General features: G+C 29.1%; 1 protein-coding gene across 1 annotated transcript; it reads left to right on the forward strand.

Moving 5' to 3' along the window:
* Positions 1-8347: 8347 nt before the first annotated feature.
* VNE69_04168 (uncharacterized protein) lies at positions 8348-8869 on the forward strand (the record flags this gene model as incomplete). Its single annotated transcript, XM_065473418.1, has 1 exon — positions 8348-8869. One exon carries the CDS (start codon positions 8348-8350, stop codon positions 8867-8869), a length of 522 nt encoding a protein of 173 aa, XP_065329490.1.
* Between the last annotated feature and the right edge of the window lie 4500 nt (positions 8870-13369).

Genomic DNA, 13369 nt, shown 5'->3' on the forward strand with positions numbered 1-13369 from the left:
TTTGAGGGGGAAAAATTAAAAGAAAAAAATCAACATAGAAAAGTAGCATCAGAAAAAAAACAAGTCTGGGATTAATCGGCATACAAATATGGTGTGTTTATAATTTGAAGAAACAAGACAAAGGTAAAATGATTGCTCTTCAAAACACGAGACTTAAAATGATTTTGGAAAGTAGAAATGGAAATACAAGATTTATTTACAGAAGTAGAGTTAAGTGTATGAACAAAAGGAAGCAAAGCTGCATATCAACTTATATGTATATAATACTGAATTATTTGTGCTAAATTTAAACTTTAGATATATAAAAATGAAAACATGTTTACATAGTTTAAGCTTGTAAAAATTGGACAATTAATCGAGATCTCTATTTAATATAGACAAGAATAATTAACATAATCATGATGAAATATAACAGTATAGAGACAAAATCAATTGATTGTATCATAAACATACGTAAACTTTGAGCGTTAAATACACTTCATAAATCGCAAGGCAAATCTGCCTATGTAGAAAATATTAGAAATTTGACGAACTAGCTACGTGAAAGAAAGCTTATCACTGATTATAATGCGCCCTGAAAGTGATTAACATCTTTAGAGGATGTCTACATTGTATTTTGAACCCGAAAATGAATTGCAAAAAAAGAGGAGCAAATCCTGTTGGTTATGAATATAAATACATTCTTTATAAACTGGACTAAATTATTAAGCTTTTTTTTCAATATTAGAATGTATTATGTGTACTATTGTTATATAGTGCCTTGTATTCCTTTTCTAAAAATATTTATTATTAGAAGGAGATTTATAAGCAAAAACCTTCTTCAAAATTAGACCAAACATTTCAAATAAAAAACAGGAAAAAAGAGCGAAAATATGCTTAATGTGCAAAACACTTGTGAAATTTTATTTAAAAACAGAATTTGCACATAAATTTTTTGTTTGTTCTTTTGCTATCATAAGCGCTTAGTAAGTTTCATCTCCTCTTTATAGGGTTAGAAGAAGTGAAAACCTTCCCGGTGGAGTAATTCGAACCTTTTACAACATCCTTATAAAATTTTATTTCATGATATTGTAAAAATATTTCGTCCATCAATTAAAAAACAATACTAAATTTGCATCTAAATTTACATGTATAGGAAAATGTGATCCATTACATATTTAACATGTACGTCATCATAAATTATTGAAAATAAAAGATAAATCGCAAATTTAATCTTTTTTAGGTTGCTTAAGTTTTAAATTATAATACAATTTAATTTAGATACTAATTAAATAATACATTACAATCGAAAGGTGGACATTTCGAATTTAAAAAATAATTCTTATGTGTGTATAATCCAATTATAATATGCTTCTTTTTGTTTCTTAAATTCAAGAATTCCTCGACCACTCAATTTTATTTTAAACGACGACAAAATTTTTAGTGTACAAAAATGATTTTTTTACTAATCTATATAATTTTTAATCATAAATAATTATCTTTTTGATAAATTGATTACGTGTCGTTATTTTTTTAATTATGCGTGTTGTATTTATTAGATATTTGACGAGATCTGGTAAACTATTATAGTGACATCAAATTTATAAGTCGTAGATTTTTTATTTATTTAGGAAGTAATTTATTCAATTGATTATATTTATGATGAAGAATAACATTTTAAACGATTTAAATCATATATATAAAAGAATTTTATTTAATTTTTTACCCCTCTTTTTTGTGATTTTGAAATTTCTAACGATACATTTTGAGCCTTTTACGTTAATATAATATCATATATAGATTTAATGTTTTAATTTGATAATTGTAAGTGCATATATTATATATTAATGCATTTCCATTTTAATTCTTTGTTTTGTAAAACTCAGTTCCAAAATATCGTCAGAATCGTTTTTTAGAATTTATTTAACCCTTCTAGGAAAAATTCACAAAAATATTAACCAATAATGATTTTGAAGATAAGTGTCAAATTTTGAACGTAAAAACATAATAAAGTTATCAAATTAAATTTTATAGAATAATTTGATTTGAATTCTGTATTCAAGTTTTGTATTGGAAATAATTTTAATGTTGTTGAAAATTGCATTTCCCCTTTCTTTTCAAACCAAATATGGAAACTTAAAAAAAAAATTAAAGGAGGTATTACCATAAACAAAACATTCAAATCCCGTTTTCAAAACGGGAAAGCATACGCTAGTACATAATAAAACTATATCATCAATGACATCTCCAATGAATTGCAATGGTAATTTGAACGTCTTTTACATTGAATATTCGTTGTATGTATAATATGCTAAATATTATAAGAAAGGGGTTTTATTTAAATATATCAGTCAAAAATACATATTAAAAGCGTCTTTATATTGTTTGCAAAATTTTCATATTGTAATTCTAAATCAATTTCCCGTCATTTTATTGTTGCATTCGATAGATTTCTCGTAATAAAACTATTTTACAATCTCTTTAATAGATTAGTTTTATATTAATTGTGTGGTCAATTTCCACTTTACATCCCTTCATATATAAATACCAATTTTTAAAAAAATATCCCTTTTCTGGAAAATCAAAACGTAAACAAAAAGGATGAGAGATTAAATAATTTATAAAGTAGAAAAAAATAGTTTAATAAGTTCTAATTTGACCATATTATATGTAAAACATAATAAAAAATTAAAATGATGATTATTTTGTTTAAATTAGTAATACTAGATGTCTAAATGCATATTTTACCTTGGGGAGGTATGGCAAGCTGCGGATGCCGTAACATTTACGTTGAACTAGTTAGATTCAAAACTGAAAAGTGGGTCAGACGTGTATTCTCTTAGAAATATGCTGAACGCAGGTCACAGACAGTAATTTTTGTGGTTCTAATCCTAATGGATACTTATTCTCCTACAAGCAAAGCCTTTATGGTATGATGATGCGTATCACAAGTTATTGGCTGTTAAAGTTTTTATTTGTTAGGCGGTTATTCTTTAATAACAATATTAGTTTTTTAGTTTTTTCTGTCTAAATGCATAAAAATATTTTTATTTTCTTATGTCATTATAATTATATTCTAATGCCAATAATGATATTTTCTTTATTTTTATATTTTATAAAAACAGATTTTAGGTTTGGTTTTATTATTTTTTTTACTATCTATAAAAAATTAGATATTTGGAGAAATATTTGTTTTTATAGACGATGAAGAAGTTAAATTCATATTTGTGTTCTTTAAATTATTCGTATGTATTTTATATCAACGAAAGGTGAAACTTAAAAATTTGCCCACTATATGAATAATTTCATTTTTTAATATTGATATATGTTTTTATTTATAGCATTATAATCACGCATGTTAAATCTTTTATCTATATTCAGTATAATTACAGCTCCTTATACAATAAATGTATAAAAAGCACGGATTTAATCGAGTAGATAGTAGATTTAAGAAATAATAAAACAGAATTTATTTATTTTGGTTAATGTTGTTTTATCATTTTTTTTAGATTCTTCTTCTTCTAGTTCTAATCGCTTTGAATTTTAAAAATCGGGGGATGTTAGGTTTAAAAATTTTTATTTATATATGTTTAGGTGTAAAGTCGAAATTCTCCAATTGTGTATCGTTTCTTTTGTTAACGCTTTGTCTTGTCTCTTATTATCCTCTTTTTTATACTTTTCTCTAATGGAAATTCAATTTTTATCAGTACTTTTTTAAAAATTCAATTTTTAATCAGTATTTTTTTGAAAATTAATTTTTAATCAGTACTTTTTTGAAAATTAATTTTTAATTAATACTTTTATAAAAATTCAATTTTTAATCAATATTTTTTTAAAAAATTCAAATTTTTAAGGCAATAAGCAAATTTACATGTTGTAGAAGTATTTATATAACAATTATACATAAAATTTATAATAAATTATGGCAGCTCATTTCGATTTCTACAAAAAAAAAAATAAATACATCTCTTAGAATCGTGAGATATTTGAAAATACAACTTATTATTTTATTTTTTTTACAATATTTTTTAATTAAATTTTCATTAAAATGCAAATTTTTAAACCCTAATTATGAGTTCGATACTTTATTATTTGCAAGTACTGTCATTTTTGCTTACTACAATAAAAGCGAGTGATGAAAATTTCTCGATGGATAAAGAAAACAATCATAATATACCAAAAAACATCATACAAATTTTGAAAATTAATTTCAGGAGATCCCACTAGACTGTGTTTTTGAATTTGGTAATATGTTATTAGAATATTTAAACGAACATGTAAGACCTAAAGAAATCCTAAATCAATTATATGTGGTTACATTGTCAGAAGAAGAAAGACAGCTAATGGAAAGAAACTCATATTATAAAAATTGCAAATATTTAGGAACCGAAAAAAATAGAATGGTATGTGTCGTAGCCGATCAAATGCTGACCAATCATATTCTTACAAATGGACTGATTTGATTGGCTACAAAAAGTATTTAAAAACATTTCCGAAAGAGGGGATGGAAAATCCAAATAAAACATTTGACATGGCGACAACGACAAACAATGTCGGATGCTTCACAGGAGAAGCAGGTGAGGATGTAAATGTCTGGCTGAGAGACATAATGTTGGTAGGGGAAGTTTCGAAATGGACCAATGATCAATTCAAAACGGCATTGGTGAGCAAGCTCAGGGGGAAAGCATTATCATGGGCTTCCCAGACATTAGGCGGGAAAATGGAGACAGTCAGCTTAGAGGAAATACTTCATTTAATAAAGAAAAGATTTGGATCGTATAAGAACAACGATATAACACTAAGCAGGTTCCTCTCAATAATGGTCCCGGAAACGAGAGAAGATTACTCGCAGATGCTACAGGAAGCTACTGTAATATATGAGAGATCTCTTATAAATTTGGACGCTTTGTGCCAAATGGTAATTAATAAATCACCAATGGAGATAAAAGCTCTGTATACCAGACCGCAACTATGGTCCAGACGTGGCAAGGATTTATACAAAAGGCGGAGGAGATATCGTGGATTTTATATCCCGATAAGATGTTAGCTAGGACTAAGCTACACGACAACGCGGGCAGAGGGCCCCACACTAATTTTTACAAAGAAAAAGGATTTAAAAGAAACATAACCCATGAAAAACTACCGCGGCATACTAATAAACGGTGCACACTCCACGGGGAATGTAACCATTCCACAAGAGACTGCAAAGCACTTACCATAATACTCAATAGAGAAAGAAACAACTTGAAGAGAAAAAATATAAATGCCGTTGAAGAATACGAAAGTGACGAGAAAGATCATGACAATAAAGAAATTGAATTCTATTTACATCATATACAAAATAGTTTTAACCCATTTTTTGTGGAAAGCCGTCTCTTTAATAAAAATACGAAAGTACTACTAGACACTGGGGCCGATGTTTCGGTCATAAATTACAATGATATTCCACAAGAAGAACGTAATAAGATTATTAGATATAATGGCGTAGTAAAAGGTATAGGAAATGAAATATTAAAAATAGAAGGCTATTTAAAAGACTGTATAATCGAAATCAATGGAAAAGGTGTGATCTTCTCACCCTTAATAATCAAAGACATAAAATATGTTATAATAGGAGCAAATGTAATATGCGACAATAAAAAACTGATTTTAGATATTCTAAATGCACCAAAATATAGAATCAACCAAATGTCGAATTCCGCATGTGATTTAGAAGAGAACAAAATTTTGAAAGAGTACGAGGACGTCTTCAAAACAGAAATAAGCGACTATAACCTCTGCACTGCAGGTAGTCATCGTATACAGACGAACAGTACGAAGATAATTTGCCAAAGGAACGGAAGAATACCAGTATCACAAGAAGAAGCCGTAAATGAAGAAATCAACAAACTCCTAGAATTTGGAATTTTAAGGGAAAGCAGAAGTCCCTGGTGTAGCAGAATACTGATGGTACCGAAGCCTGACAAAACATGGAGAATGTGCGTAGACTATAGAGGTCTGAATAGCATAACAGTAAAGGACGCATACATGACACCTAGAATCGACGAGATTTTTGACAGTCTATCAACTGCAACTATTTTTACAATACTGGACGCGACTAGTGGATTCCATCAAATTCCTTTACAAGAAGAAGACAAGGAAAAGACAGCATTTTCGTATAGGGGGAAATTATACGAATTTAATCGTATGCCGTTCGGACTATGTAACGCCCCAGCAACATTTCAAAGGGCAATGGACAATATATTCAGGAAAGAAAACCATAATTTTGTGATCCCATACTTAGACGATATTATAATATATTCAAGGAACAAGGAAGAACATAAGAAACATGTGAGAATAGTATTGGGAAAAATAAGAGCGGCAAATCTATCGCTTAATAAGAAAAAGTGTAAATTCTTTAGATCGGAAATAAAGATCTTGGGGAACGTCATTGGAAACGGAATCATAAAGGTAGACGAAACGCGCATTAAGGATATACAAGCGTACCCAATTCCTACCACCATAAAGGAATTAAGGAGTTTTCTAGGAATGGCCAACTATTGCAGGGATTTTGTGACAAAGATGGCAGAAATTACGGGACCCTTGTATGATGTACTTAAGGGCGAAAAACAGACATCTGGTAAAAAAAATTAAACTTACTGACAAACAGCTGGATACGTTTAAAACCGTTAAAAAAGTACTAAGCCAAAATACAATACGTACACAGCCAAATTTTAAAGCTCCATTCATTCTGGTTACTGACGCATCTGAAACGGGAATAGGAGCAGTGCTGCTGCAAAAGAACAAAACTGGAGCTGAAAAAATGATAGCCGCCTTTAGCAAAAGACTAGATAATTGTCAGAAGAATTATTCAGTTACCGATAAAGAACTTCTTGGCTTGGTTAAAGGAATAGAACATTTTAGACATTACCTTTTGGGAAGCAAATTTACGCTCAGAACAGACCACAAAGCCTTAATCTATCTATGGACAGTGAAGGATCCAACTAGTAGGATTCTCAGATGGGCACTCAAATTGGCGGAATACGACTTCGAATTGGAGTATATAAAAGGAGAGCATAACATTGCTGATGGCTTTAGTAGATTTCACCAAGAGTGTGAAACATGTAACATTGATTTACATCAGTTATCGAATAATAATATCAACGACATACTAGAGGAGTACCATAAAATATCAGGGCATGGGACATCAAATACCATGAAATTTATGATTTCACAGGCACATAAGTGGAAAACAATGCACCAAGACATTTCGAAATTCGTAAGCAATTGCAAAACATGTCTTCGTTCGGGATATCAACGCGTGAAGACAAAGAACAAAGTAATACTTTCAGAAAGACCCAATCAGCTGTGGGAATTTGATCTGCTTGGAAAACTTTCGGACAACAGCGGAAGCGGATACATATTTGTAGCGATCGATCACTACTCTAAATGGATAGAAACCAAGATCTTACGAAGCAAAAAGAGCTGTGAAATATATAAGGCGATCGAAGAATTAATCATTAGTAAGCATGGGATACCCGAAAGAATCTTGACAGACAACGGCTTAGAGTTTGACAACAGCGTGGTACAAGCATTAGGTTCAAAGTATAATATATCATGGGAATTTTGTTCGCCATACCATCACCAGACTACAGGCGCGGTTGAGAGGGTCATACAAACATTGACGAACAAAATTAGAAAATTAGCAAACTATGGCGAAATTGGCTGGAGGAAAGTTGTCAAAGAAGCTACATTGGCAGTAAATCTATCGTTTAACCGATCAATAGGAACATCGCCGTACATTCTAAAATACGGTCAGCAAATAACAACAGCCATAGATGAGAGAATAGGAGTTACCCCTAAGACCTATACGAAGCAAGAACTTTTACGGAAGAGGGACTTAAACTTTAAAAAATACAGCAAATACATCGTTAAAGGGAAAAAAGATATAAAGCAAAAGTTTAAAATAGGAGAAGATGTTTTAGTTTACAGAGATTACCCAGGAAGTGGAAAGTTAGAAGCTAAATGGTCACCTGGTTATATTATTGTCAAAATTTTAAGTGAAGACGCATTTCTGGTAAAAAGGAAAAATTCAGCAGGCGAATTGAGAGTTAACATAAGTCATATTAAGAAGGACACGTCGAAGACTGATTGAGGGGGTGTCGTAGCCGATCAAATGCTGACCAATCATATTCTTACAAATGGACAGATTTGATTGGCTACAAAAAGTATTTAAAAACATTTCCGAAAGAGGGGATGGAAAATCCAAATAAAACATTTGACAGTATGTACCGAAGAAACCTTCCAAGGAAATCATGTTGCTCTTATTTTTTGCAAGTCTACTAATGTTACTGATAGTTTAGTTTCGATGAATTACTGCTTCAAAGATATGATTTACAACAACGCGTATGTACACGAACTTTTTAAAAATTATTCGAGTGAAGATATAGCTATAAAAGACGATGCACGTCGAAAGCTCCAAAAGCATGCAAAAGATCTAGGGGAATGTCTTCTATCCCGATATAAAAGTATTGTATCTGATGACTTGAAAGTGGACGCTGTAAGCTGTTATAAAAATGCAATAGATTATGATGCAAGTGTTATGAAGAATGGGTCAGACAATGAAAAGATAGATCTCATATTTCAAAATAGAGATACTAAATCAGAAATCAATTATCCTTCATCAACTGAAAAATATACTTGGGTTTCGAACTTTTCTATTAATAATACAAAATGGATGTTTGCTGGTCTTGTTTTCTTTATATTTTTAGCTGTTTTCTTTTATTACTTTATTAAAAAAATGACGAAAAAATCCCAAGTTAAAAATTTTAGTAATAAATTTCATAATAGTAAAACGAAAAAATCAGAAAATTTAACTGAGATTTTACTGAAGAAGGAGAATAAACATTAATTTTTACTATTCATTTTTTTTTATTGTTTGATCTATAAAAACGAAAATTACAAATTTTGATACTATAATTGTATGTCGAAAAATAAAACAAAAAAAAATCAAAAAGCTTAATTATTTAAATCTGTTTTTTGCTTTAAAATTTGTTAAAGATAATTGTAAGTAAAGGGTTACATTTATCAAATATATATTCTCAACATTGCCGCGCTAAATAAAGAATTGGGCGATGAAATTATCTTTACAACTTCCTACGCCTACTACTTGGCTTACAAAAGAAAAGTGAATTTTTATAATATTTGACCATAGGTTGCGCTTCACTCTATCGCGTCTTACAATCCCTTCTATTACTGGTCTTGCGGTACTTTCTTTCCCTGTTATAATACATAAAGTCTATGGGCATATGATTATTTTTTACACATGTCTTCCCAACAATGAAATCGAATTTTTTCCGCCTATCTCATTCTTCGACTACAACACAGTTTTTTTTTGATTTTCTTCTCTTTTTAAATCTCTCTGGATTTTTAAACAGTGGTGGTTGTGCTGTCTTGCTACGATAGCTTTAATATGAATAGAGGGATTACCACTACACTCAATCTCGACAACTCTTATGCCAGATCTTATTACAGTCAATACTGTTTTCCATAGCTCTTCATAGCTACTTTATGTCTTCACCTATCCAGGTCCCTCGACTGATGCAAGCCATCACCTTCTCTTCTGTTAGACAACCAACCATCCCCATTCTAACCTAAACTGCATTTTTTTTACGTCTAATGCCTCGACGGAACTTACAACCTCTTCTTTTGTTTTTGTTTGGATTCAATAATTTTATTCTCTACCATGTTAAAGATAATTGTAAGTTAAGAGTTAAATTTATTAAATATATATTCTCAGCAAAATTCATTAATACAGGCTTTTAAAATTTATTTCAATGCAATCAATTTAATTTCTAAAAATTTTAAAAATGTTAATTCAATATTTTCGATAATTCAAAAATGTTATAATTGTTTATATATTATAGCTGTAAGAAAAAATACATAGAGACTCGAATAAATTTAAAAATAAATTTAATGTAAAAAATTATATATTAATATATGTCTGTACCATACAACCCATCTATTACGTTCGAAAAAAAACAAATCATTTAGATTGAAGACTGATCATTATTGCAATCGAAAGGAAACAATAGAGATTGTTTTAAAGCTATTTTTAATAGCTTGAAATACTATTAAGACGTCAAGTATTCAATAAAAATTATGTTATGATTATTATGGTTTAATATTAATACATTTAAATTTTTTCTAGAAATGTGTACCATATTCTAAATAAAGCACGATAAAAAATTTATCTTTTTTTTGTAATTCGTAATTTAGGCATGTATGTTTTTTAGAATTTTCTGTGTGTCCAAAAGGAATTGGTCGTTATATTTCCCCCGGTCTTAAAATTATGAATACTTTTATACCATTATATTGTCCGTGTAAATGTTTTCATTATACCTCGTACACACATTATTATACTAAAACGTATCTTTTTAAAGCTTTAATTTTTTTTATTAGATTAAAAAGTAATTATAAGTGGATCTCATAATTGTGTAATTAATACATAGTTAATTACAAAAGCCAAATTAGTTACAGACAAGCCTCATTTTTCATATTGTAAAAATACGCGGAATCGTCCCAAATGATAAAAAGTGAAAATAATATACGTCTATGTGATTCATGAAATTTGTTGCGTTTTGTCCGAGAAGATTTATATCTGATATAGTTTGTAAACTGTATTTATAAAACATGTTTTTTTTCACATTATTGTTATAATTAGTGTCCAGAAAATAACGTAAACAAAAAACGAATAATGAGAGAGGAACTTAAATGGATAGATGGAACAAAAAATAAGCCAAAAACAATTTATGCGACTGTTGGATGATAATAAAATTATAGAATACTCATTATAATTAAATTATTATACGGCCTATCGTTTTTTTTTGATATATTTTTATGTTTCTTCCAGTTTGATATTCTGTATCATCTTCTATAACAAAATCAGAAGATGAGATTAATGCATATAAAATAGAAATATGAAATCTTTAAGTAATCTAAAACTTCTTGGTGATCTTTCTCTGAAGTTTTACAAGTTAAATGCTATAGAAGGGCACATGCTTACCAGGAAGTGGTTTTCATAGGTCCCACATCTAGAAACGCACATAAGGTCAATGATATGGATTTGCTAAGATGTTCTATGGTGTACAAAAACACCAATTTAGCATGAAAGAACGAATTTGTTTCCTCTTCTTCGATGAATACTTTAGGCAAAAAAGACATACGGAGTAGAATGATGTCTGTTAACACAATACTACAAGGACATGTGTTATTTGAAAGCAACTTGCGATAAGAAGGAAGGTAAGTAGCAAATAAAATACAGGCCTAGCAAGCGAGACTGTAAAAATGTATTTAAATCACCTAATAACAGTGAGACGCTCATTGACAAAAATGTTCCCAATGAGCGCATTGTGATTGTAATTTGATATCAGTTGTGAATCTTCTTATATAGAGAGTTGAAATGTTTTTGAATTTTTTTTGCTTTGGCAAAAGTACTATATACCTGTCCAAATTTCTGCACGTGCAAGTTTAATGTAAAACATCACTGAGAAAATTTCAAACGAAAAATATGATGTAATCATACTATAAATTTTTCAGCTGCGCTCTGTGGATTCTGTTTTACTCTTACCTTCAAGAAGAAAATCAGAATTCTTAAGTATTTTGGAATAGTAAAACTTGTAAGAACCAAATCTTCATAATAAAAATTCATTATTATATACATTCTATTTCTATAATTTTTTATATGCTAGATATATATATATCATATCATCATCATTCATATATATAAAAGAATTTTATTTAATTTTTTACCCCTCTTTTTTGTGACTTTGAAATTTCTAAATGATACATTTTGCCCCTTTTACGTTAAAATAATATCAAATATAGATTAGATGTTTTAATTTGATAATTATAAGTGCGTATACTATATGTTAATACTTTTTTATTCTATTTATTATTTTTTGAAAACTCAGTTCCAAAATATCATCAGAATCGTTTTTTAGAATTTATTTAACCCTTCTACGAAAAATTGTAAAAATATTTAACCAATAATTATTATGAATGTAAGTGTCAAAATTTGAACTTAGAACTTCCCAAAATTATCTCATTGAGATTATTAAATGTTTTAAAACAACATTACTTCTTATATGTTGCTAAAAAGTATTTTTAAAAATCATGTCTAATCTGTCAAATTCAATCATCCTTAAATGGAAACTGTACAAAATTTAAGGATGAAAGACATATTATCAAACTAAATATTTAAATCCCGTTTTCAAAACGGGAAAGCATACGCTAGTATATATATATATATATATAGTTTCTATAAAATTCACCGAAAAACAATTCACAGAAAAATAAAATTTTTTTTTTGAGAGGATATTCATTATTAAAAATTCAATTGCTATATTATACAATATATATGATTCATACATATTAAAGTTTTTATTATATTTATATATTTTAAATACCTAATGAATAACACACATTTTTATTTTTCGATGAATTGAGGGATCGGAGAATTCACCGGACACCTTACAGGTTAGATGGATTACTTTATTAAGGGTTAGTGGGGCTGGAGATTGTAGAAAGCCAACGGAAATTATCGTATTAAAGCTTGTATTTATAAAAGACCGGATAATTTTAGTGAGCTACGTAGATTTTTTAAGTCGACAGGATGGTTCAATGAATTTATAGGAAATTATGCTATGTGTAAAAAAGCGCATACGGGCTGAAAAAAAAGAGATAAAATGAGTGTAAATTTAATTTATTGAGGGACGAATTGAGAGATATAAAAATGTAAAAACTCCCGATTATAAAATTTATTTTAATTGAGAACTATTGCCACAGACACAATATGGAGCAATATTAGCACAAAAAATAGGGAAATGGTTTCTTAATCAGTAAATTTTCAAAAAGTTGACTCCAGCAAAACGAAAATACTGTATTGTTAAAAAGAAATGTAAGCAGCGTTTGGAGGTATAAAAAGTTTGTATACGAATTAAGAGGTAGAAAATTTGAACTACAGACAGATCATAAAGCTGTAGAAGCAATGAGATTTAAAGATTGCTTCAATAACAATAGAATAAAACGTTGGATCGTGAAAAAAACAGAGTTCGATCTTACAGTTAAATGAAAGAGAAGAAACGAAGGCAGATGTAGAGGCTTTAAGCAGACAATTTCAAGATGACGGTAATTTATATAATTAAAAAGAGATTTTTAGAAAAAGAACTAAGGTAATAAGTAAAACATACACAAGAAGTAAATGAAAAATGTTATGGGAGTTTTCATATAGACAAACTGCGATAGCTCAGATAGCTCAGATAGATAAAAGTTAATTAATGACAAACATATGGAAATCAATCATCAAGGAATGATAGATGCTTTATTTGAGTTGAAAAAAAATGGTATTTGT

This window comes from Vairimorpha necatrix, chromosome 4, assembly GCF_036630325.1.
Source record: "Vairimorpha necatrix chromosome 4, complete sequence".
Taxonomy (NCBI): domain Eukaryota; kingdom Fungi; phylum Microsporidia; family Nosematidae; genus Vairimorpha; species Vairimorpha necatrix.